The 26,263-nt window shown below is 50.4% G+C and overlaps 1 protein-coding gene across 1 annotated transcript in view; it reads right to left on the bottom strand.

Annotated features, from left to right (window-relative positions):
* Window positions 1-911: 911 nt before the first annotated feature.
* The window catches only part of LOC309567518 (ABC-type organic anion transporter ABCA8-like), a 201,140-nt gene continuing 175,788 nt past the window's right edge, over window positions 912-26,263 (bottom strand). Inside the window, exons 31-38 of the mRNA XM_082272902.1 lie at window positions 23,963-24,129; window positions 23,751-23,826; window positions 22,554-22,648; window positions 17,217-17,336; window positions 4,791-4,931; window positions 4,524-4,603; window positions 3,637-3,692; window positions 912-1,113 (exon numbers count right to left, since the gene is read on the bottom strand). Of these exons, the coding sequence (XP_082129028.1) occupies window positions 1,021-1,113; window positions 3,637-3,692; window positions 4,524-4,603; window positions 4,791-4,931; window positions 17,217-17,336; window positions 22,554-22,648; window positions 23,751-23,826; window positions 23,963-24,129 (828 nt within the window). The 3' untranslated portion in view covers window positions 912-1,020. The remainder of the gene's footprint in view (window positions 1,114-3,636; window positions 3,693-4,523; window positions 4,604-4,790; window positions 4,932-17,216; window positions 17,337-22,553; window positions 22,649-23,750; window positions 23,827-23,962; window positions 24,130-26,263) is intronic.

Raw genomic sequence — 26,263 nt, 5'->3', positions numbered from 1 at the left:
CTTTATGGACCTTGCTTTGTGCACTGGTCCAAATAATTTTGTGGAGGGGAGATTATGGTGTGGGGTTTGTGACGGTACTGATATACTGATATACTGACGGAAGACCACAAGTACAGTGTGGGTTGGCGGTTCTGTTACAGGGTTGTTTTTCAGGGGTTGGGCTTGGCCCCTTAGTTCCAGTGAAGGGAACTCTTAAGGTGTCAGCATACCAAGACATTTTGAACAATTTCATGCTCCCAACTTTGTGGGAGGAGTTTGGGGATGGCCCCTTCCTGTTCCCACATGACTGCACACCAGTGCACAAAGCAAGGTCCATAAAGACATGGATGAGCGAGTTTGGGGTGGAGGAACGTGACTGGCCTGCACAGAATCCTGACCTCAACCCCATAGAACACCTTTGGGATGAATTAGGATTAGAATTAGGGATGTGCTTCTGGAAGAATGGTGAAACATTCCCATAGACACTCCTAAACCTTGGGGACAGCCTTCCCAGAAGAGTTGAAGCTGTTATAGCTGCAAAGGGCGGAGCCAACTCAATATTGAACCCAATGGCCTAAGACTGGGATGCCATAAAAGTTCATGTGTGTGTAAAGGCCGGCGTCCCAATACTTTTGGGAATAAAGTGTATATTATATTTTCATATTGTGGAGGACACTGTCCTGGATAGGTAGGTGTTGTGATGTATATAGGAGGTAGGACACACGATTACACATTGATACACACAGACAATTTGTGGAGTATATTTGCTGTAATTGGTGAACATTGTTTCATATAATAGTGATGTAGTAAGTGGTCAGGAAGACACTTTGTATATTGATAGGTGGTCTGGGAAGCAGATTATATACATATTATAACATGTAGGCACGGCGGTAATTAGGACCTCCTCCTGCGGTAATCAGGACTTCCCCCTGCGGTAATCAGGACCTCCTCCTGCGGTAATCGGGACCTCCCCCTGTGGTAATCAGGACCTCCTCCTGCGGTAATCGGGACCTCCTCCTACGGCATGGCGTTTGTTCGTCATCAGAGACTCTCAGACCGGAGCTGTTTCCAGCTGAAGGCCTTCTCCACATCATAGTCATCCTTCTCCTGTTCCTTCACCAGATCCAGGAATACCTGGGGACAGAGGGAATGTTGGGAATTAGAGCACTCCTGTCATGTGATGTCATCAATAATAAAGGGGTGAATGATAAAGATGTGGCTGGTGATGGAATCCAGAGAAGGAAGTTGCTCTTCTGCCGGTGGACTCTTCACTCTTCACTGGTTTTATGAAGTCCATCCTCAGGAACGGCGCTTCCTCCTATCACAGGACTGTCAGAGGAGCTCTGGGCTTCCCAGAATAACAGTTCATATTCTCACACTGAAGACGTCACACACTATTGGACTCATTAGTAAGTCACAGACAAGAGTTGGGTGATAGCAGCCAATCACAATTTAGTTTAGAGAAGAATGTGGAGACTTGTCATTGGTTAGAATGGATGGAATGATTAGAGCTGTAGAGGAATCCTCCAGATTGGAGGTAGTAGTGACAGTCGGGGTGGATGGAGGTATAAGTGACAGTCGAGGTAGAAGTGACAGTTGGGGTGGATGGAGGTAGAAGTGACAGTCGAGGTAGAAGTGACAGTTGGGGTGGATGGAGGTAGAAGTGACAGTCGAGGTAGAAGTGACAGTTGGGGTGGATGGAGGTAGAAGTGACAGTCGAGGATGAAGTGACAGTCGGAGTGGATGGAGGTAGAAGTGACAGTCGGAGTCGATGGGAGGTAGAAGTGACAGTCGGGGTCGATGGAGGTAGAAATGACAGTGGGGGTGGATAGAGGTAGAAGTGACAGTTGGGGTGGATGGAGCTGAAAGCGACAGTCAGGGTGGATGGAGGTAGGAGTGACAGTTGGGGTGGAAGGAGATAGAAGTAACCGTCGGGATGAATATAAGTAAAGGGGACAGTTGGTATGGGTGGAAGTAGAATTGACAGTCGGAGGGATGGCGGTAGAAGCGACAGTCGGGGTGGATAGAGGTAGAAGTGACAGTGGGGATGGATGGAGACAGAAGTGACAGTGGGGGTGGATGGAGACAGAAGTGACAGTCGGGGTCGATGGAGACAGAAGTGACAGTCGGGGTCGATGGAGACAGAAGTGACAGTGGGGGTGGATGGAGACAGAAGTGACAGTCGGGTCGATGGAGACAGAAGTGACAGTCGGGGTCGATGGAGACAGAAGTGACAGTCGGGGTCGATGGAGACAGAAGTGACAGTCGGGGTCAATGAAGGTAGAAGTGACAGTTGGGGTGGATAGAGGTAGAAGTGACAGTTGGGGTGGATGGAGTTGAAAGCGACATTCGGTGTGGATGGAGGTAGGAGTGACAGTCGGGGTGGATGGAGGTAGGAGTGACAGTCGGGGTGGATGGAGGTAGGAAGTGACAGTTGGGGTGGATGGAAGTAGAGATAACAGTCCGATTGGGTGGAAGTAGATGTGACAGTTGGGCCAGATGGAGGTAGAAGTGACAGTCGGGGTGTGTAACGGGACCGCAACCCACAATGTGCTTGCGTTCTTCTGTCAGTGTATGGCTTCCTCCAGTCTTGAACATAGATATCAGACATTACAGCCGCCCCATACAAAACTGGCCGGAACGTAGCTTGTTTAAGATCTGGAACTCTTTATTGAACAAGAAAACAGGCTTTTTATATACTTGAGAAGTATGCCAGTGACCACCCAAATATTTACCCAAACCATCACACAATGGTTAAGATAACGAGGTAGGACTGACACAAGGCTAATCCTATCATAGAGGATCAGCCAAGAGTTAATCAAATTAGCCACCAGACAGAAACAATATGAATGAATGGGGATCCACACCTAGACAATGCTTTGTTTAATCAGGATCTCATTTCAGGTCAGACTTGCTGGCATTGAGCTCCCAAACTACAATACACATTATTATAAACACATCCCCACAGTAGACAATAGGTGAGTTAATTAACAATGGGACAGACATGCTTAGCAGAAAACACATACCACCTTAATAGACAGACAATAGCAGGAGACCACCACTAACAGACTGTCTGTCTCCCACATTGAACAACATGGAACAGAGGCCAATGTGATTAGCTCTTGTAATGAACGTGTTCAGAGTCAAACAAACCAGGAATAGTCTTCATATAATTTTCTTGAGGGATATTGTGGATACATATTACTGTCCCATTTGAAGTAATCCAAACCATATTCTCAGTGTCTATTAAGTAGTTGTCTATCATTTTCTAACTCACCCTGTGCCCCTAATAGACACAGGGTAACTTACACATAAGAGGGACCCAAGGAGCTGAGACACGGATTTCCCAACCTCTCTAAGTTAAGCTGGGTTCCACGGGCCCCTTAACCAAAGTGACTCTCATTACCAGTGTGGATGGAGGTAGAAGTGACGGTCGGGGTGGATGGGGGTAGAGGTGACAGTCGGGGTGGATGGAGACTGAAGTGACAGTCAAGGATGGATGGAGGTAGAAGTGACAGTTGGGGTACATGGAGGTAGAAGTGACAGTTGGGGTGGATGGAAGTAGAAGTGACAGTCGGGATGGATGGAGGTACAAGCGACAGTCGGGGTGGATGGAGGTACAAGTGACAGTCGGGGTGGATGGAGAATCAGCCTTACCTGTTCCAGGGTACACTGGGAGAAGCTATACTCTTCCACACTGAACACTCGCTTGGCTGTGAGGAGATTACAATGAGTGTGATCCACAGACTGCCACCTATTACTACCTTCCCCCGATCCCCCAGACTGCCACTTATTACTACCCTACCCCGATGCCCCAGATTGCCACCTATTACTACCCTCCCCTGATCCCCCAGACTGCCATCTATTACTACCCTCCCCCGATCCCCCAGATTGCCACCTATTACTACCCTCCCCTGATGCCCCAGATTGCCACCTATTACTACCCTCCCCTGATCCCCCAGACTGCCATCTATTACTACCCTCCCCCGATCCCCCAGACTGCCATCTATTACTACCCTCCCCCGATGCCCCAGATTGCCACCTATTACTACCCTCCCCTGATCCCCCAGACTGCCATCTATTACTACCCTCCCCCGATCCCCCAGACTGCCATCTATTACTACCCTCCCCCGATGCCCCAGATTGCCACCTATTACTTCCCCTTCCCTGATCCCCCAGACTGCCATCTATTACTACCCTCCCCCGATCCCCCCTGCCACCTATTACTACCCTCCCCTGATCCCCCAGACTGCCATCTATAACTACCCTCCCCCGATCCCCCCTGCCACCTATTACTACCCTCCCCTGATCCCCCAGACTGCCATCTATTACTACCCTCCCCCGATCCCCCAGACTGCCATCTATTACCAACCTCCCCAATCCCCCAGGCTGCCACCTATTACTACCCTCCCCAGATCCAGACAAGATACTTCCTCCCCATCCTCACCTGTGCTACTCTGTCACATGACCTCACTTCAATATTCCAGCACCTCCCCCGCTGTCACTGACCTCCTTCTAATGTGGGTAAGTTTTGGGGTCCTCACCTTCCTCCAGCTGTAGAAAGGCCTTTGACAAGGACTGCACATCATCCATGGGGATCTTATAGACGAGCAAAGAGGAGAATCTGCAGCCAATCAGAGAATCATTAATAATCGTGGCATGGGACAACAGCTATGGTTAATAAGAATATATGGAGATGAAGGTGATGGAGTGACCGGGAAAACACACCCTGCTCCCCGCCCTGCTCCCTGCCCTGCTCCCCCACCCTGCTCCCCGCCCTGCTCCCCCACCCTGCTCCCCGCCCCGCTCACCTTTCCTGCCGGGCCGCCTGTGGAAACATCCGGATAATCTGCTGGTGGAGGAGCTCTGCATGCTGGGAATCCTTCACCTTAATCTCCAGGAGATAACTCTTCCCAAACTTACTCTTCAGCTGCTGGATGGAACCAATACACCTGAGGGGAAGCCAGAGGGCGCCAGTTTACCCGTCACATCCAATACAAAACATCAAAGCCCTGATTGGCTGATCCTTACCAATGATTGGCTGATCCTTACCAATGAAGGTCACATGATTGGCACTGCTGAGGGTCTGGAGCAGCATTCCCTCTTCAGTATTCCCCCAAGAGTAAACCTACCCAATAATTCCAGGGATGGGGAGCATGTGACTCCCCTCCTCCCAAGTGATTGGCCCAGAGCTGTCACATGGGGTGGGGTAACCTTATACAGGAATCGAAATATTAAACATTTCTAAACTTCATTTTACATGAATCCTTTTTGTTCAAATCTGAGGGCAAGATCCAGCATGGGGTGGGATGTGTCTGCAGGGGCTGGTGATTGGCTGCCAGTGACTGTCCTATAATTGGCACCACAGAGGGGGCCCAGAGCCCACGTCATTCTACAACTGAAGTCTCAGAGATAAAATACGTAACAGCTAAATTAGGCAGCCAATAGAAACCTTTCTTTAGAAAGTCTGATCAGACTGAATATTTGGATATTTTTATGGAGCAGGAAACCTTCTCCCTGGAGTTCATTTGATGGCCCATTGAGGAACACTGGAAACCTTCAGGTTATTCTGCTGCCTACAGGAGGACTGGTCACTGAAAAGCAAATGGGGCAGCCTGACAAACCCCTCCTATTACCAGCATGCCTCAGTTTAGTTACAAATCATTGCCAAGAGCATAATCACAAACACACAAATTTTTTTTTTTGGAGGGGGGGGCGCAAAAAGAAAAATGTAATAGGTATTGCTTTGCGGCAAAAAACGCGGTAAAAAAATGCGTGACTTTGAGGTCATGGCACAGGCATGGCACAGGTGATGGTACAGGCATGGCACAGGCATGGCACAGATGATGGTATAGGCATGGCACAGGTGATGGTACAGGCATGGCACAGGCATGGCACAGATGATGGTATAGGCATGGCACAGGTGATGGGATAGGCATGGCACAGGTGATGGTAAGGGCATGTCACAGGTCATGTCACAGGTCATGTCACAGGTCATGTCACAGTCATGTCACAGGTCATGTCACAGGTCATGTCACAGGTCAGGTCACAGGTCATGTCACAGGTCATGTCACAGTCATGTCACAGGTCATGTCACAGGTCATGTCACAGGTCATGTCACAGTCATGTCACAGGTCATGTCACAGGTCATGTCACAGGTCAGGTCACAGGTCATGTCACAGGCATGTCACAGGCATGTCACAGATCATGTCACAGTCATGTCACAGTCATGTCACAGGTCAGGTCACAGTCATGTCACAGATCATGTCACAGTCATGTCACAGTCATGTCACAGGTCAGGTCACAGGTCATGTCACAGTCATGTCACAGGTCATGTCACAGTCATGTCACAGTCATGTCACAGGTCATGTCACAGGTCATGTCACAGGCCAGGTCACAGTCATGTCACAGGTCATGTCACAGTCATGCCACAGTCATGTGACAGGTCATGTCACAGGTCAGGTCACAGTCATGTCACAGTCATATCACAGGGCAGGTCACAGGTCATGTCACAGGTCATGTCACAGTCATGTCACAGGTCATGTCACAGGTCAGGTCACAGGTCATGTCACAGTCATGTCACAGGTCAGGTCACAGGTCATGTCACAGTCATTTCACAGGTCATGTCACAGTCATGTCACAGGTCATGTGACAGGTCAGGTCACAGGTCAGGTCACAGGTCATGTCACAGTCATGTCACAGGCATGTCACAGGTCAGATCACAGGCATGTCACAGATCATGTCACAGGTCAGGTCACAGGTCATGTCACAGTCATGTCACAGGTCATGTCACAGTCATGTCACAGGTCATGTCACAGTCATGTCACAGGTCATGTCACAGGTCATGTCACAGGTCATGTCACAGGTCAGGTCACAGTCATGTCACAGGTCATGTGACAGGTCATGTCACAGGTCAGGTCACAGTCATGTCACAGGTCAGGTCACAGTCATGTCACAGGTCAGGTCACAGGTCATGACATCGCGCTGCAGCTGCCTCCCTTACCTGCTCTCCTGGGCTGCCTGCGAGACGTCTACAGCGCGCTGCTCCTCGCCCTCTTCTTCCTTCTTCTGACGGCGGTGGGAACCGGTCCGGCGGGAAGGTGACGTCCACGGCGCGCTGCTCCTCTCCTCGTCCTCTTCATCGGGCGGTGATGGTGAGTGACTGACGCACGCACCGGCACCGCCCCCAACGACGTCAGCAGGGTCAGGATATCCTGAATGATGATTGGTCCAGGCTGGAGTCTGGACCAATCACAGCCAGGACATCACAAAAGTGGGGAGTGTCGGGGCGCATTGCTCTGCGCCCCAGTGACCCCCAGAAGGCCACCAATCGACGCCTCTGCCCGCCTCACATGGGGTGGAAAACCCCACCCCCCATAGCCACCACTAAGTCCGGCGCCCCTAGTGGGCTAAAAATTGAATTTTTTTTTAAATCTTTTTTTTATCTTTTTTTTCTTTTTTTTTTTGGGGGGGGGGGGGGGCGGCGCCCCTGTGCCCCCTATACACAGGCAGCCACTGCAAACACAGACATCCAAAAGCAGTCCCAACTGACAACCGCTAAGAGGTCCAAGGTAAACAGTGGGAGCTGGAGACTGCCTGCAGTTTAAAGAGCCGCCTGAAGGACCTTCTGCCCAGAGCCAGAATCAGAAGAGGCCAAAACATCCACCTGGTAAAACTTCAGGCCCAATGACAGACCTTGCATAAAGTAGAACCTAGGCCAGGTAGAACAGCCTTACTGCCAGCCAGGGTGTCATGTACCTGGTTGGTGAGCCTGACGTGCAGAGGAAGGCCTCTCATACAGCTCCGGCTCAAGGACCACTGGTGGTGAGACAGTAGCCATGGAGCATGGCGGGCTAAGAGCGCCTATGATCAGTCCAGTAGTCTGTGCAGGTAGATGTGCCAGCAGGATAGCTGGAAGCAGGCAGACTGGCTTGGCTGATGACAGACTGTGGATGCACAGCAGGAAGCAGAGGCCAGAAGATGCAGAGCTGGACTGAAGGAGCTGTAGCAGGCTGGAAGAGTTGGAAGCAGAGTCAGACGAGCCGGGTCAATAACAGATCAGGCATATACGGCAGACAGCAGAGTAGTTGAGTCACAGGCAGAATTGTCAACGGATGCAGGATAAACAGGCAGAGACAGAATCAGAGATGAAGCTCTGGGTCAGGACAAGTAGCAGACAGTAAAGCTCGGGAGCAAACCGGGCCAAGATCAGAGGTCGAACGCAGGAATCAGGAATGCAGGGACAAACACAGAACACTGTAGACCAAACAGTAATTAGCCAGTGCTGAAGCTCTGTTTAAATAGGCTGTTTGGCGCCAGGCTTGGGGACAGATGCGTGTTCGCATTCGCGCTTGTGCATGTTTGCCCACATCTGTCCGGCTCGTTCTTGGCTGGTGCATGCGCATACGTGTGTGCCTGGAAACAGCATCTGTACTATGGTGAGGCCTTTCCTTACACAGGGATTGAGAAGCAGGTGTGGTAAATCGGGTCATTGGGACAATAGATCTGAATGGTCTGGCAAAGCCCACAGTGCATCTGCAATAAGTATTACAAGGGTGACGTCCCATCCTTTCCTTGCCCAATCCAGGACTATGAGAACCGCTGGAATTGTCCTTCATCTCCATCCTGCAAAGCAGTTGAGGAAAAAGCTACAGGAGAGGAAAGTACTGATCCAACTGCACCACTACTACATTCACTGCTTCTGTCATGGATCCCTGGACCCAGCTACCACCCTGTTCAGTCTGTTACACTGATACACCTCTGGCTGCAGTGATCACTCTCCTGGGTCCAAACACCAGCTGAGATCACTCTCCTGGGTCCAAACACCAGCTGAGAACACTCTCCTGGGTCCAGACATTGGGCAGCTGAGATCACTCTCCTGGGTCCAAACACCAGCTGAGATCACTCTCCTGGGTCCAGACATTGGGCAGCTGAGATCACTCTCCCGGGTCCAGACATTGCCAGCTGAGATCACTCTCCTGGGTCCAGACATTGCCAGCTGAGATCACTCTCCTGGGTCCAGACACCAGCTGAGATCACTCTCCTGGGTCCAGACATTGGGCAGCTGAGATCACTCTCCCGGGTCCAGACATTGCCAGCTAAGATCACTCTCCTGGGTCCAAACACCAGCTGAGATCACTCTCCTGGGTCCAGACAGTGCCAGCTGAGATCACTCTCCTGGGTCCAAACATCAGCTGAGATCACTCTCCTGGGTCCAGACACTGGCAGCTGAGATCACTCTCCTGGGTCCAGGCATTGCCAGCTGAGATCACTCTCCTGGGTCCAAACATCAGCTGAGATCACTCTCCTGGGTCCAGACATTGGGCAGCTGAGATCACTCTCCTGGGTCCAGGCATTGCCAGCTGAGATCACTCTCCTGGGTCCAGGCATTGCCAGCTAAGATCACTCTCCTGGGTCCAGGCATTGGCAGCTGAGATCACTCTCCTGAGTCCAGACATTGCCAGCTGAGATCACTCTCCTGGGTCCAGACATTGCCAGCTGAGATCACTCTCCTGGGTCCAGGCATTGCCAGCTGAGATCACTCTCCTGGGTCCAGACATTGCCAGCTAAGATCACTCTCCTGGGTCCAGACATTGGGCAGCTGAGATCACTCTCCCGGGTCCAGACATTGCCAGCTGAGATCACTCTCCTGGGTCCAGACAGTGCCAGCTGAGATCACTCTCCTGGGTCCAAACATCAGCTGAGATCACTCTCCTGGGTCCAGACACTGGCAGCTGAGATCACTCTCCTGAGTCCAGACATTGCCAGCTGAGATCACTCTCCTGGGTCCAGACACTGGCAGCTGAGATCACACTCCTGAGTCCAGACATTGCCAGCTGAGATCACTCTCCTGGGTCCAGGCATTGCCAGCTGAGATCACTCTCCTGAGTCCAGACATTGCCAGCTGAGATCACTCTCCTGGGTCCAGACATTGCCAGCTGAGATCACTCTCCTGGGTCCAGGCATTGCCAGCTAAGATCACTCTCCTGGGTCCAGACATTGCCAGCTGAGATCACTCTCCTGGGTCCAGACATTGGGCAGCTGAGATCACTCTCCTGGGTCCAGACATTGGGCAGCTGAGATCACTCTCCCGGGTCCAGACATTGCCAGCTGAGATCACTCTCCTGGGTCCAGACACTGGCAGCTGAGATCACTCTCCTGGGTCCAGACACTGCCAGCTGAGGTCACTCTCCTGGGTCCAGGCATTGCCAGCTGAGATCACTCTCCTGGGTCCAGACACTGGCAGCTGAGATCACACTCCTGAGTCCAGACATTGCCAGCTGAGATCACTCTCCTGGGTCCAGACATTGCCAGCTGAGATCACTCTCCTGGGTCCAGACATTGCCAGCTGAGATCACTCTCCTGGGTCCAGACATTGCCAGCTGAGATCACTCTCCTGGGTCCAGACATTGCCAGCTGAGATCACTCTCCTGGGTCCAGACAGTGCCAGCTAAGATCACTCTCCTGGGTCCAGGCATTGCCAGCTAAGATCACTCTCCTGGGTCCAGACAGTGCCAGCTGAGATCACTCTCCTGGGTCCGGACAGTGCCAGCTGAGATCACTCTCCAGGGTCCAGACAGTGTCAGCTGAGATCACTCTCCTGGGTCCAGACATTGCCAGCTGAGATCACTCTCCTGGGTCCAGACACTGCCAGCTGAGATCACTCTCCTGGGTCCAGACATTGCCAGCTGAGATCACTCTCCAGGGTCCAGACAGTGTCAGCTGAGATCACTCTCCTGGGTCCAGACACTGCCAGCTGAGATCACTCTCCTGGGTCCAGACACTGCCAGCTGAGGTCACTCTCCTGGGTCCAGACATTGGCAGCTGAGATCACTCTCCTGGGTCCAGACATTGGCAGCTGAGATCACTCTCCTGGGTCCAGGCATTGCCAGTTGAGATCACTCTCCTGGATCCAGACAGTGCCAGCTGAGATCACTCTCCTGGGTCCAGACAGTGCCAGTTGAGATCACTCTCCTGGATCCAGACAGTGCCAGCTGAGATAACTCTCCTGGGTCCAGACAGTGCCATCTGAGATCACTCTCCTGGGTCCAGGCATTGCCAGCTGAGATCACTCTCCTGGGTCCTGACACTACCAGCTGAGATCACTCTCCTGGGTCCAGACATTGGGCAGCTGAGATCACTCTCCTGGGTCCAGGCATTGCCAGCTGAGATCACTCTCCTGGGTCCAGGCATTGGCAGCTGAGATCACTCTTCTTGGTCCAGACATTGGCAGCTGAGATCACTCTCCTGGGTCCTGACACTACCAGCTGAGATCACTCTCCTGGGTCCAGACAGTGCCAGCGGAGATCACTCTCCTGGGTCCAGACAGTGCCAGCTGAGATCACTCTCCTGGGTCCAGACATTGCCAGCTGAGATCACTCTCCTGGGTCCAGACATTGCCAGCTGAGATCACTCTCCTAGGTCCAGACACTGCCAGCTGAGATCACTCTCCTGGGTCCAGACATTGCCAGCTGAGATCACTCTCCTGGGTCCAGACATTGCCAGCTGAGATCACTCTCCTGGGTCCAGACATTACCAGCTGAGATCACTCTCCTGGGTCCAGACATTGGCAGCTGAGATCACTCTCCTGGGTCCAGACATTGGCAGCTGAGATCACTCTCCTGGGTCCAGGCATTGCCAGCTGAGATCACTCTCCTGGGTCCAGACATTGCCAGCTGAGATCACTCTCCTGGGTCCAGGCATTGCCAGCTGAGATCACTCTCCTGGGTCCAGACATTGGCAGCTGAGATCACTCTCCTGGGTCCAGACATTGGCAGCTGAGATCACTCTCCTGGGTCCAGACATTGGCAGCTGAGATCACTCTCCTAGGTCCAGACACTGCCAGCTGAGATCACTCTCCTGGGTCCAGACATTGCCAGCTGAGATCACTCTCCTAGGTCCAGACACTGCCAGCTGAGATCACTCTCCTGGGTCCAGACATTGCCAGCTGAGATCACTCTCCTGGGTCCAGACATTGCCAGCTGAGATCACTCTCCTGGGTCCAGACATTGGCAGCTGAGATCACTCTCCTGGGTCCATACATTACCAGCTGAGATCACTCTCCTGGGTCCAGACATTACCAGCTGAGGTCACTCTCCTGGGTCCAGACACCAGCTAAGATCACTCTCCTGGGTCCAGACATTGGCAGCTGAGATCACTCTCCTGGGTCCAGACACTGCCAGCTGAGATCACTCTCCTGGGTCCAGACATTACCAGCTGAGGTCACTCTCCTGGGTCCAGACACCAGCTAAGATAACTCTCCTGGGTCCAGACAGTGCCAGCTGAGATCCCTCTCCTGGGTCCAGACAGTGCCAGTTGAGATCACTCTCCTGGATCCAGACAGTGCCAGCTGAGATCACTCTCCTGGGTCCAGGCATTGCCAGCTGAGATCACTCTCCTGGGTCCAGACATTGCCAGCTGAGATCACTCTCCTGGGTCCAGGCATTGCCAGCTGAGATCACTCTCCTGGGTCCTGACACTACCAGCTGAGATCACTCTCCTGGGTCCAGACATTGGGCAGCTGAGATCACTCTCCTGGGTCCAGACAGTGCCAGCTGAGATCACTCTCCTGGGTCCAGGCATTGCCAGCTGAGATCACTCTCCTGGGTCCAGGCATTGGCAGCTGAGATCACTCTTCTTGGTCCAGACATTGGCAGCTGAGATCACTCTCCTGGGTCCAGACAGTGCCAGCTGAGATCACTCTCCTGGGTCCTGACAGTGCCAGCTGAGATCACTCTCCTGGGTCCAGACAGTGCCAGCTGAGATCACTCTCCTGGGTCCAGGCATTGCCAGCTGAGACCACTCTCCTGGGTCTAGGCATTGCCAGCTGAGATCACTCTCCTGGGTCCAGACATTGGCAGCTGAGATCACTCTCCTGGGTCCAGACATTGGCAGCTGAGATCACTCTCCTTTGTCCAGGCATTGCCAGCTGAGATCACTCTCCTGGGTCCAGACACTGGCAGCTGGGATCACTCTCCTGGGTCCAGGCATTGCCAGCTGAGATCACTCTCCTGGGTCCAGACATTGCCAGCTGAGATCACTCTCCTGGGTCCAGGCATTGCCAGCTGAGATCACTCTCCTGGGTCCAGACATTGCCAGCTGAGATCACTCTCCTGGGTCCAGACATTGGCAGCTGAGATCACTCTCCTGGGTCCAGACATTGGCAGCTGAGATCACTCTCCTGGGTCCAGGCATTGCCAGCTGAGATCACTCTCCTGGGTCCAGGCATTGCCAGCTGAGATCACTCTCCTGGGTCCAGACATTGCCAGCTGAGATCACTCTCCTGGGTCCAGGCATTGCCAGCTGAGATCACTCTCCTGGCTCCTGACACTACCAGCTGAGATCACTCTCCTGGGTCCAGACATTGGCAGCTGAGATCACTCTCCTGGGTCCAGGCATTGCCAGCTGAGATCACTCTCCTGGGTCCAGACACTGGCAGCTGGGATCACTCTCCTGGGTCCAGGCATTGCCAGCTGAGATCACTCTCCTGGGTCCAGACATTGCCAGCTGAGATCACTCTCCTGGGTCCAGACATTGGGCAGCTGAGATCACTCTCCTGGGTCCAGACATTGCCAGCTGAGATCACTCTCCTGGGTCCAGACATTGGCAGCTGAGATCACTCTCCTGGGTCCAGACATTGGCAGCTGAGATCACTCTCCTGGGTCCAGGCATTGCCAGCTGAGATCACTCTCCTGGGTCCAGGCATTGCCAGCTGAGATCACTCTCCTGGGTCCAGACATTGCCAGCTGAGATCACTCTCCTGGGTCCAGGCATTGCCAGCTGAGATCACTCTCCTGGGTCCTGACACTACCAGCTGAGATCACTCTCCTGGGTCCAGACATTGGGCAGCTGAGATCACTCTCCTGGGTCCAGGCATTGGCAGCTGAGATCACTCTCCTGGGTCCAGACATTGCCAGCTGAGATCACTCTCCTGGGTCCAGGCATTGCCAGCTGAGATCACTCTCCTGGGTCCTGACACTACCAGCTGAGATCACTCTCCTGGGTCCAGACATTGGGCAGCTGAGATCACTCTCCTGGGTCCAGACAGTGCCAGCTGAGATCACTCTCCAGGGTCCAGACAGTGTCAGCTGAGATCACTCTCCTGGGTCCAGGCATTGCCAGCTGAGATCACTCTCCTGGGTCCAGGCATTGCCAGCTAAGATCACTCTCCTGGGTCCAGATAGTGCCAGCTGAGATCCCTCTCCTGGGTCCAGACAGTGCCAGTTGAGATCACTCTCCTGGGTCCAGACACCAGCTAAGATAACTCTCCTGGGTCCAGACAGTGCCAGTTGAGATCACTCTCCTGGATCCAGACACCAGCTAAGATAACTCTCCTGGGTCCAGACAGTGCCAGTTGAGATCACTCTCCTGGGTCCAGACATTGCCAGCTGAGATCACTCTCCTGGGTCCAGGCATTGCCAGCTGAGATCACTCTCCTGGGTCCAGACATTGCCAGCTGAGATCACTCTCCTGGGTCCAGGCATTGCCAGCTGAGATCACTCTCCTGGGTCCTGACACTACCAGCTGAGATCACTCTCCTGGGTCCAGACATTGGGCAGCTGAGATCACTCTCCTGGGTCCAGACAGTGCCAGCTGAGATCACTCTCCTGGGTCCAGGCATTGCCAGCTGAGATCACTCTCCTGGGTCCAGGCATTGGCAGCTGAGATCACTCTCCTGGGTCCAGACAGTGCCAGCTGAGATCACTCTCCTGGGTCATGACACTACCAGCTGAGATCACTCTCCTGGGTCCAGACAGTGCCAGCTGAGATCACTCTCCTGGGTCCAGACAGTGCCAGCTGAGATCACTCTCCTGGGTCCAGGCATTGCCAGCTGAGACCACTCTCCTGGGTCCAGACAGTGCCAGCTGAGATCACTCTCCTGGGTCCAGACATTGGCAGCTGAGATCACTCTCCTGGGTCCAGACATTGGCAGCTGAGATCACTCTCCTGGGTCCAGACATTGCCAGCTGAGATCACTCTCCTGGGTCCAGACACTGGCAGCTGGGATCACTCTCCTGGGTCCAGGCATTGCCAGCTGAGATCACTCTCCTGGGTCCAGACATTGCCAGCTGAGATCACTCTCCTGGGTCCAGGCATTGCCAGCTGAGATCACTCTCCTGGGTCCAGACATTGCCAGCTGAGATCACTCTCCTGGGTCCAGACATTGGCAGCTGAGATCACTCTCCTGGGTCCAGACATTGGCAGCTCAGATCACTCTCCTGGGTCCAGGCATTGCCAGCTGAGATCACTCTCCTGGGTCCAGGCATTGCCAGCTGAGATCACTCTCCTGGGTCCAGACATTGCCAGCTGAGATCACTCTCCTGGGTCCAGGCATTGCCAGCTGAGATCACTCTCCTGGGTCCAGACATTGCCAGCTGAGATCACTCTCCTGGGTCCAGACACTACCAGCTGAGATCACTCTCCTTGGTCCAGACATTGGGCAGCTGAGATCACTCTCCTGGGTCCAGGCATTGCCAGCTGAGATCACTCTCCTGGGTCCAGACATTGCCAGCTGAGATCACTCTCCTGGGTCCAGGCATTGCCAGCTGAGATCACTCTCTTGGGTCCTGACACTACCAGCTGAGATCACTCTCCTGGGTCCAGACATTGGGCAGCTGAGATCACTCTCCTGGGTCCAGACAGTGCCAGCTGAGATCACTCTCCAGGGTCCAGACAGTGTCAGCTGAGATCACTCTCCTGGGTCCAGGCATTGCCAGCTGAGATCACTCTCCTGGGTCCAGGCATTGCCAGCTGAGATCACTCTCCTGGGTCCAGACACCAGCTAAGATAACTCTCCTGGGTCCAGATAGTGCCAGCTGAGATCCCTCTCCTGGGTCCAGACAGTGCCAGTTGAGATCACTCTCCTGGGTCCAGACATTACCAGCTGAGGTCACTCTCCTGGGTCCAGACACCAGCTAAGATCACTCTCCTGGGTCCAGACAGTGCCAGTTGAGATCAATCTCCTGGATCCAGACAGTGCCAGCTGAGATCACTCTCCTGGGTCCAGACATTGCCAGCTGAGATCACTCTCCTGGGTCCAGACATTGCCAGCTGAGATCACTCTCCTGGGTCCAGGCATTGCCAGCTGAGATCACTCTCCTGGGTCCAGACAGTGCCAGCTGAGATCACTCTCCTGGGTCCAGACATTGCCAGCTGAGATCACTCTCCTGGGTCCAGACACTGCCAGCTGAGATCACTCTCCTGGGTCCAGGCATTGCCAGCTGAGATCACTCTCCTGGGTCCAGACATTGCCAGCTGAGATCACTCTCCTGGGTCCAGACATTGCCAGCTGAGATCACTCTCCTGGGTCCAGACACTGCCAGCTGAGATCACTCTCCTGGGTCCAGACAGTGCCAGCTGAGATCACTCTCCTGGGTCCAGACACTGCCAGCTGAGATCACTCTCCTGGGTCCAGACACTGCCAGCTGAGATCACTCTCCTGGGTCCAGGCATTGCCAGCTTAGAACATCTGCTGGCAAAACGGTGCACAGTGGTCAGAGCTGGACCATGCTGTTCTGCCAGAGATGGGATTTCCAGTGTCTTCTGTGGCTTCTTCCCCTCTGCTGGTTGATGTAAGCCATCGCTGTGACTGGATCCGGAGCAGAGGTCCTGACAACAGGTTGGCCCAATGCTACAGAGACTGCGAAACTGCTTGATGCTCCAGGATATTTATCAGGAGATGACATTTCACCAACATCCAAGTCCCCGGCACTGAGCGTGCGCCCTGTGGTGTCTGTCTATAGAATCCTAACAATTATGTGACAAATGAATAGGACTCTCCGGAGACCAGACAGACCTGTCCCACAATGACAGCCTTGCAGATTCTGTGATTCGCACTAAGAAAACAGAATCTGGTTTTGGTCTTAAAAGGTTTTTTATCCTAATACAGAGAAAGGAGAGAATGCAATGAGGTAAAAAGCCTTTTTGCCTTCAGAATCACTTTGAGTCTAAAAACAAAGAAGCTGAGAAAAGACACCCATCCCCCTAGAACACCACCAAAAATCTGAGGCATGCTGGGAGTGGGAGGGGTTTTACCATGGGCTGGCCTACAGATTTATTTGCCAGTGTCAAATCCTCCTGTAGGTTGCACTTTAACCTGCGAGTTTAACATCGACTGTGTCCCTCAAGAAATGAAGATTTTCAAATTTACCAAACCTTACTACGATAACATCCCTCCCCTCCCCCGTGAAAAGAAATGCGTCAGTTATACTCATCTGGACAGTAAAATAAATTCTCACCTGAGCTTCCCAGACACCATGATAGCGACACGATCGCAGACAGCCTCGGCCTCCTCCATGTAGTGTGTGGTCAGGATGGCTCCTCGTTCCTTGTTCCTGAATGCGGCTCTTATGGCTCTCCTACAGGAAAAGTATAAAGATATCATTGGATTATTCCGTGGTACAATCTCTGGATAGTACGGTGTGAGGATATCCTATTATTCTGTGGTACAATCTCTGGATATTACAGTGTGAGGATATCCTATTATTCCATGGTACAACCTCTGGATAGTACGGTTTGAGGATATCCTATTATTCCGTGGTACAATCTCTGGATAGTACGGTTTGAGGATATCCTATTATTCCATGGTACAATCTCTGGATAGTACGGTGTGAGGATATCCTATTATTCCATGGTACAATCTCTGGATAGTACGGTTTGAGGATATCCTATTATTCCGTGGTACAATCTCTGGATAGTATGGTGTGAGGATAGCCTATTATTCCATGGTACAATCTCTGGATAGTACGGTTTGAGGATATCCTATTATTCCGTGGTACAATCTCTGGATAGTACGGTTTGAGGATATCCTATTATTCCATGGTACAATCTCTGGATAGTACGGTTTGAGGATATCCTATTATTCCGTGGTACAATCTCTGGATAGTATGGTGTGAGGATAGCCTATTATTCCATGGTACAATCTCTGGGTATTACAGTGTGAGGATATCCTATTATTCAGTGGTACAATCTCTGGATATTATGGAGTGAGGCTATCCTATTATTCCGTGGTACAATCTCTGGATAGTATGGTGTGAGGATATCCTATTATTCCGTGGTACAATCTCTGGATATTACAGTGTGAGGATATCCTATTATTCCGTGGTACAATCTCTGGATAGTATGGTGTGAGGATATCTTATTATTCCGTGGTACAATCTCTGGGTATTACGGTGTGAGAATATCCTAATATTCCGTGGTACAATCTCTAGATATTACAGTGTGAGGATATCCTATTATTCAGTGGTACAATCTCTGGATAGTATGGTGTGAGGATAGCCTATTATTCCATGGTACAATCTCTGGGTATTACAGTGTGAGGATATCCTATTATTCCGTGGTACAATCTCTGGATATTATGGTGTGAGGATATCCTATTATTCCGTGGTACAATCTCTGGATAGTATGGTGTGAGGATATCTTATTATTCCGTGGTACAATCTCCAGATATTACAGTGTCAGGATATCCTATTATTCCGTGGTACAATCTCTGGGTATTACGGTGTGAGAATATCCTATTATTCCGTGGTACAATCTCCAGATATTACAGTGTGAGGATATCCTATTATTCCGTGGTACAATCTCTGGGTATTACGGTGTGAGAATATCCTATTATTCCGTGGTACAATCTCCGGATATTACAGTGTGAGGATATCCTATTATTCCGTGGTACAATCTCTGGGTATTACGGTGTGAGAATATCCTAATATTCCGTGGTACAATCTCCAGATATTACAGTGTGAGTGTGACGAGACCAATCTTGCCCCATTGCATTGGAGGAGCCTGGTTGCCCGCCTGCTGCCTTTGGACTATGGACCAGGCTTTAAAAGACTTTGTTCCCCTATGTTTTAGCTGCTACGCTCCAAATTCCTTTAAAGAGGTTGTCACTATGTCTGCAAATTCAATGTGTATTAGCTGCAGATGGAGGGGGGGGGATTGTTTCCAGCAGCCCCCTCCTAAAGAATGTCTACTGATTAACTCAGTGCTTTTGTCTAAAATAGGACAGTATGTTAATAGAGTCTGAGACTATTGATAAGCATGTTAATGAGCTCACCTGGCTGTAATTACACAGTCATTGTTCATGTGGTATTCTCAAAGTATATATAAGTGTGTGTTTCTTGCAATAAAAGAGAAGAGAGTTACTCTCGATCAAACCTCACTACAGAGCCTTGTCTCGTACTTGGGGGGGAATTATTGATGTGCTTCATGTATGGCGGATTGGAGTGGTCGATAGCTGTCCGGGTGTTCGGGAGTGGATTATCCTAGACGACTGTAACCCCTTTCATACTTTGGGGTGTCGTAACAATTGGTGGCAAGCGGCGTGATCGTTCCCACAGCCAGAAGGACAGCTACAGGAGACACCATTCCGTGGATTTTACAATTGAGGGCAACGCATGTCCCAGTACAGCGACCCTGACAGCACCAGCATGGAACCAGCAGTGGAGTACAGATATTCTCTGAAAGAATATGACCGTATGATGTGGTTACGGATGAGCTTCTTTGGACCCAATCCACTGGAGAGATCCAAGCGGTTCGCGAAGAACTTAGTGTTCGGGACTCTGCTAGACAGGGCAGAGAGAGAGGGCCAGCTGGCACGTTGGGAGGAACTCCAGCGGCAGGTACAGTTAAGGGAAGAGGAGAACCCAGTCTCCATTCCCCAGCGGCAGCCTGATTTATTGGGAATTGGGAGCCCAGTCTCCATTCTCCAGCGGCAGGCTGAGTTACAGGGGGCAGAGACAGTCAGTCCTGTCGCCCAGCAGCAGATTGATTTGTTGGGAATTGGGAGCTCAGTCTCCATCCCACAGCAGCAGAGTGTCCTGCAGGAAACAGAGAGCCCAGTCTCCTTTCCTCAGCAACAGGACACTGTATTGGGAGCAGAGACAGTCGGTCTCCCTCCCCAGGGGCTGGAAGTATATTTGGGAGAGGAGCTTGTTACCCCCTCTCCCCATTGGCAGAGTGATATCCAGGGAATTGGGAGCGCAGTCTCCATCCCTCAGCGGCCGATTGACTTACAGGGGGCAGACACGGTTGGTCCTGTCCCCCAGCGGCAGATTGAGCTATTGGGAATTGGGAGCCCAGTCTCCATCCCACAGCAGCAGCTTAACATACCAGGGGGAGACAGTAAGCCCCCCAACAGTGCAGATGGGACCGTGGTCTCTGCACTCACAGCACAGGGGGTAGGGACAGTTGGTCCTGACCCCCAGCAACAGGGCTGTTTAGCCAAAGGGAAGACAGTCGGTCTTCCGCCACAGCAGCATGGTGGTGTATCTAAAGGGGAGACAGTCGGTCTCCCCCTCCAACAACCCGTCTCCAACCAGGCTACTTCTGTGGTAGCGCTGGCACCAGGGCAGAGTACCGCTGGTCTCTGCCCACTCTGCAACCCACCAAGGCAGTCTGCCAGTCTCCCACACAGCCAAGGTGAGGCACCTGGACATGGACAAAATTCTCCTCTACCCAGGTGTAGTGACCATTTATTGTGGGTGGGCTGTACTGTGTTTTCTGCTTTGTGGGTGGGCTGCTGGACTAACGAGGGCACTGACCGGCAGGAGGTCAGGTACCCTGTTAGTCTTTTTGGAAAGGGGGAGAGATGTGACGAGACCAATCTTGCCCCATTGCATTGGAGGAGCCTGGTTGCCCGCCTGCTGCCTTTGGACTATGGACCAGACTTTAAAAGACTTTGTTCCCCTATGTTTTAGCTGCTACGCTCCAAATTCCTTTAAAGAGGTTGTCACTATGTCTGCAAATTCAATGTGTATTAGCTGCAGATGGAGGGGGGGATTGTTTCCAGCAGCCCCCTCCTAAAGAATGTCTACTGATTAACTCAGTGCTTTTGTCTAAAATAGGACAGTATGTTAATAGAGTCTGAAACTATTGATAAGCATGTTAATGAGCTCACCTGGCTGTAATTACACAGTCATTGTTCATGTGGTATTCTCAAAGTATATATAAGTGTGTGTTTCTTGCAATAAAAGAGAAGAGAGTTACTCTCGATCAAACCTCACTACAGAGCCTTGTCTCGTACTTGGGGGGGAATTATTGATGTGCTTCATGTATGGCGGATTGGAGTGGTTCGATAGCTGTCCGGGTGTTTGGGAGTGGATTATCCTAGACGACTGTAACCCCTTTCATATTTTGGGGTGTCGTAACAGTGAGGATATCCTATTATTTCGTGGTACAATCTCCGGATATTACAGTGTGAGGATATCCTATTATTTCGTGGTACAATCTCCGGATATTACAGTGTGAGGATATCCTATTATTCCGTGGTACAATCTCTGGATAGTACGGTGTGAGGATATCCTATTATTCCGTGGTACAATCTCCGGATATTACGGTGTGAGGATATCCTATTATTCCATGGTACAATCTCCGTATATTACAGTGTGAGGATATCCTATTATTCCGTGGTACAATCTCTGGGTAGTATGGTGTGAGGATATCCTATTATTCCGTGGTACAATCTCCGGATATTACAGTGTGAGGATATCCTATTATTCCGTGGTACAATCTCCGGATATTACAGTGTGAGGATATCCTATTATTCCGTGGTACAATCTCTGGATAGTATGGTGTGAGGTTATCCTATTATTCCGTGGTACAATCTCCGGATATTACAGTGTGAGGATATCCTATTATTTCGTGGTACAATCTCTGGATATTACAGTGTGAGGATATCCTAATATTCCGTGGTACAATCTCCGGATATTACAGTGTGAGGATATCCTAATATTCCGTGGTACAATCTCTGGATAGTATGGTGTGAGGTTATCCTAATATTCCGTGGTACAATCTCTGGATAGTATGGTGTGAGGATATCCTAATATTCCGTGGTACAATCTCCGGATATTACAGTGTGAGGATATCCTAATATTCCGTGATACAATCTCTGGATAGTATGGTGTGAGGTTATCCTAATATTCCGTGGTACAATCTCTGGATAGTATGGTGTGAGGATATCCTATTATTCCGTGGTACAATCTCCGGATATTACAGTGTGAGGATATCCTAATATTCCGTGGTACAATCTCTGGATAGTATGGTGTGAGGTTATCCTATTATTCCGTGGTACAATCTCCGGATATTACAGTGTGAGGATATCCTATTATTTCGTGGTACAATCTCTGGATATTACAGTGTGAGGATATCCTAATATTCCGTGGTACAATCTCCGGATATTACAGTGTGAGGATATCCTAATATTCCGTGGTACAATCTCTGGATAGTATGGTGTGAGGTTATCCTAATATTCCGTGGTACAATCTCTGGATAGTATGGTGTGAGGATATCCTATTATTTCGTGGTACAATCTCTGGATATTACAGTGTGAGGATATCCTAATATTCCGTGGTACAATCTCCGGATATTACAGTGTGAGGATATCCTAATATTCCGTGGTACAATCTCTGGATAGTATGGTGTGAGGTTATCCTAATATTCCGTGGTACAATCTCTGGATAGTATGGTGTGAGGATATCCTATTATTCAGTGGAAATTACTCCGCACAATTTATATGACCGGTTCTTCTGCGCTCATTTAAAAGCGATTATTAGATGAGAAAGCTGACTTGGAAAACTCACCAAACTCTCTGGCGACCTTTGGGATCCAAGCCTGTGGATGGTTCATCCAGGAGCACAATGGTTGGATTACCCAGCATGCTGATGGCAAAACAAACCTGAGACACACAAAGTAGATTAAAAATCTTCTCCATAGCTTGAAGGTTATTTCCTAGTAGGTCTTCATACAATATAACTGTGACGGTACTAACCGTCACTATGAGTGAAAGACAGATAATTAATGGTTTGGATTGCTTCAAGTGGGACAGTAATATTTGTCAGCCATATCTTCATATAGAAATATGAAGATTTAATACCACCTTACACAGTGAATACCATGTGCATGTCTGTGAGAGAGACACACAGACTGTCATTGGCAGACTTCCCTTTTGTTTGTGTAATGGGAGGGAATGTGGATTGCCCTGTCTCATTGTTAAATGTTAATGACCTCACATTGTTCTGTCTGTCTGCCTTAAGAGAAACTTATTATGGGATGTATATATGTATGTGGATTTGATGCTAAGGGGGAGGGGGGATTGTTCCACATTGTATATTTTTGTGTACACTGTATGGAAGTGTAAAACCCTGTTTCTATTGGATCGTGAATGTCACGTCCTCAACAAGGTCCACCTGGGCGGTAGCCTTGTGAGGGAAAACTGTATACAAGTCTGTTTCTTGTTCAATAAAGAGATAGTTCACCCTCAATCTAGAGTCCTGTCTCTTATTGGGGGAATATGCTACAAGGGATTGCTATGGTCTTCCATACTCAGTGTAAGAGCTTGTGTAGAGCTTGTTCCTGCTGCCCTCTCTGGGGAAAGAGAGGTTCACCCACGGGAACCTGGAGCCTTGTCGTAGGTCCAGGATGGGTATGAGACGGCAAGACCCTAACCAAGCTGCGGCGGTTCGTGGGGTCTGAGGTGGTTATGGTGTCTGGTGGAGTGCTTGGAGCCCTCGGGAAGCATCAGGAGCATCCGTCAATGGAGGTACCTGGTCGGGGTGCTGGTTGATCGGTTACAATAACCCTTTCTCTTCATAGAAGAATCTGCTAACATAATCTAACGACTACAGTATAAAAGATCCACTTATTTAGATTGGTGAGGCATGAAGGGTGTATCGGAGTATGAATACCTCATCACAGGGGCACATATATGACTAATTTTGAATGTTGAACAAAGAGGTATAGTCACATCTTAGGCCAGAGACTCACAGATTTATCCTCACCTTTCTGGAGACTCCTGCAGACAGCTTCCCAGCCACTTTGTCCAGATGGTCTCTCAGTTCCAGAGCTTCAGATATTCTGTAAAACAATATTGGAGGGATTATGGATGGTGAGAGGATCCTCTCATACAACATGTTGGATACATTGGGGTATGGCACAAAAGAAATGTCCACATTCTGGGTCTACAGTGGAGAAGTGAGTGGCCTTGTGATACCTCTTGATGGCCAGGTCTCCATCTTTTCTCTTCATTCCCTTCACAGCAGCATAGATCTCTAGGTGTTCCTGCACGGTTAGGTCTGGCCACAGAGGGCTGTCCTGACAGCAGTAACCCAGGAAGGCCTTGGACTCATCAGCATGGTGAGCTGGATCACAAAGTTCCACCTGCAGGAGGAAGACAAGAATGGGAATTAAGGCTTTAATGCGAAAAATTGATTTTCTTGGAATCCATTGAGGGATACAGTCAGTCATTCTGATACATTCCGGTTATACGGCTACCTACAGGAGGACTGGACACTAGCAATAGAAAAATTGTAAGCCACTCCAAATAAATGACTTTCTATGCCCCGGTTTGCAGCAAGCAGTGCCGAGAGCAGGAACAGAAATAGAGAGGGTGGAATGCCTGTTCCGCAAAAGAATCAAGGAAAGGATTTTCCTTGAATCCTATTTTCTTTTCAGGTGAACAGCAAAATATTGGGGGAGCAAAGACCCACAACCTGATATCGAACAGAAAAATGGGGACAACCCCCAAAAAGGAAAAATGTCCCATGAGGAAACCTAGGACAAAAACAGGTCCAGGTAAGAAGGACCAGCCAGTCCAAATGGGAAGGCGCCTAACCCTTATCGATGTACCAGGAAATGTTGTTATTACAACAAAACAATAGCTCACAAGGGGTGTAAAATTAGTTCTAAGACCGCACGGGTTTGATCTCACAAAGTCAACTTAACTGATAGGGTAGGGTGCGAGAGAGGCACCTCCACCAAAGGTAGGCAGGAGTGGAAGTTAGATCTTAGTTCCAGACTTGTTAGATAGCGACCACCAGAAAGAACTGAGGATGAAGTTAATTCCTCCTCTCTGATACCCAAAGGTGGGGTCTGGCAGAAAGATCCTATAAAGCCATACCCTGATCACTAGCCATAGGTCTAAATATGTCTCGATCCAGCAAATCATCAACAGCCATTGATCAAGGGATAGGAATCTTAGCAGAACCACTAACAGCATCCACCTAATTAGGGGCAGAACTTAGAAAGACATCTGAAGAATCTTCATCAAGAGGCTGGAAGTAAGCCAAAGGTGAACAGGTTCCACAAAGTCCTTTGGACATACGCTATTCCTGACAGAGGGGTGTAGCAGAATACTAGGGTGTTTCATCTACAGATGACCCAGAGCCCTCCAGCAAAGATCTCCACCTATATTGTCGGATTTTGAGGTGCACCTTGATGTTGCAAGTCTCTTGGTGCAGAGGCTACAGGCGTAGAATAACCAGTTTCCAAGGCACTGTCTATATGGGAGATGAGAGTGTGAGAGAAGTGAACACGCTCAGCTCTGTACAGTGCCGGCACCAAGCTACCTCCTCTGTCCCAGGGACAACTCCCACTCCTTCCTGGAGGTGAATGTTGACAGCAGCGATTGGCAACACCTAGATGGAATCTATCAGTCTGGACCCAGAAACCTGCACAGAGTGCTATCCTTTGATGTGGAGGGAACAGCTTTGAGGAACCAGATGGCAGCTTGGGAATGAAGGTTCTTCAACGAGCGAAAACCCCGGACACAGGAAGAAAAAACTGTCTCAGTTGCCTGAATAGGCGGAACAATCACACCAGGGTTTACCTGGTCTATACAGTGAGAAAATAGTAGACAGGGAGGTCACCATGAAGAAGGGGTCCTCCCCCCCCCCCCCCATTGCCTTGCACTCCCATGAGGGTAGTACAGAAGTTAACTCAATGTCTGATGACAAGATATCAATGGGTACAGAGGGTGGGTCTTTTTGGTGAAAGTTTAAAGCTGCACCCACACTGCAAGGGATAACTGCTTGTATCCGTCTGGGGGCTGGATAAGGCAATTTTATTTCCATGATTCATCCATTCCCACAGACTCCCCTGACCTGCAAAACTGGACCCTGCAGCCTATTCTTCCCTGCACTTTGACAGTCTAAGTTCCTCTTACATCATACAGAGTGATGCAAGGCCCATAACCTTGAATTGGAAGTGAGGATGCTGATGGACAGTCCACTGCTGGAGTGAAGGGGAATGCTGTTTGCTGCGGGGAAAAGATAATCAGGCAAGCTAAAAAAACTCTTACCGTCCCGTAGATTAATCTACAGTTACCGCTTACAGCGTGGGGCCGCTTCACTGCAAGGCAGGACTTTCAGTCTTCTCAAGGCTCAGCTTAAAGTTCAAAAGCCTTTCCCACCAATCACAGATAGTTACCAACACCGGGATCCAGAAAGTTAAATACAAGGACCAATGTCCTGAAAATCAGCAGGTATGCCTGGGCGACACAAAGGATTCAGGTCCT

Source organism: Pelophylax lessonae (genome assembly GCF_965119305.1).
Source record: "Pelophylax lessonae genome assembly, chromosome: 11".
Taxonomy (NCBI): Eukaryota; Metazoa; Chordata; class Amphibia; order Anura; family Ranidae; genus Pelophylax; species Pelophylax lessonae.
Note: the sequence above shows the minus strand (reverse complement) of the source record. Positions and strands in the feature narration are given on the sequence as shown.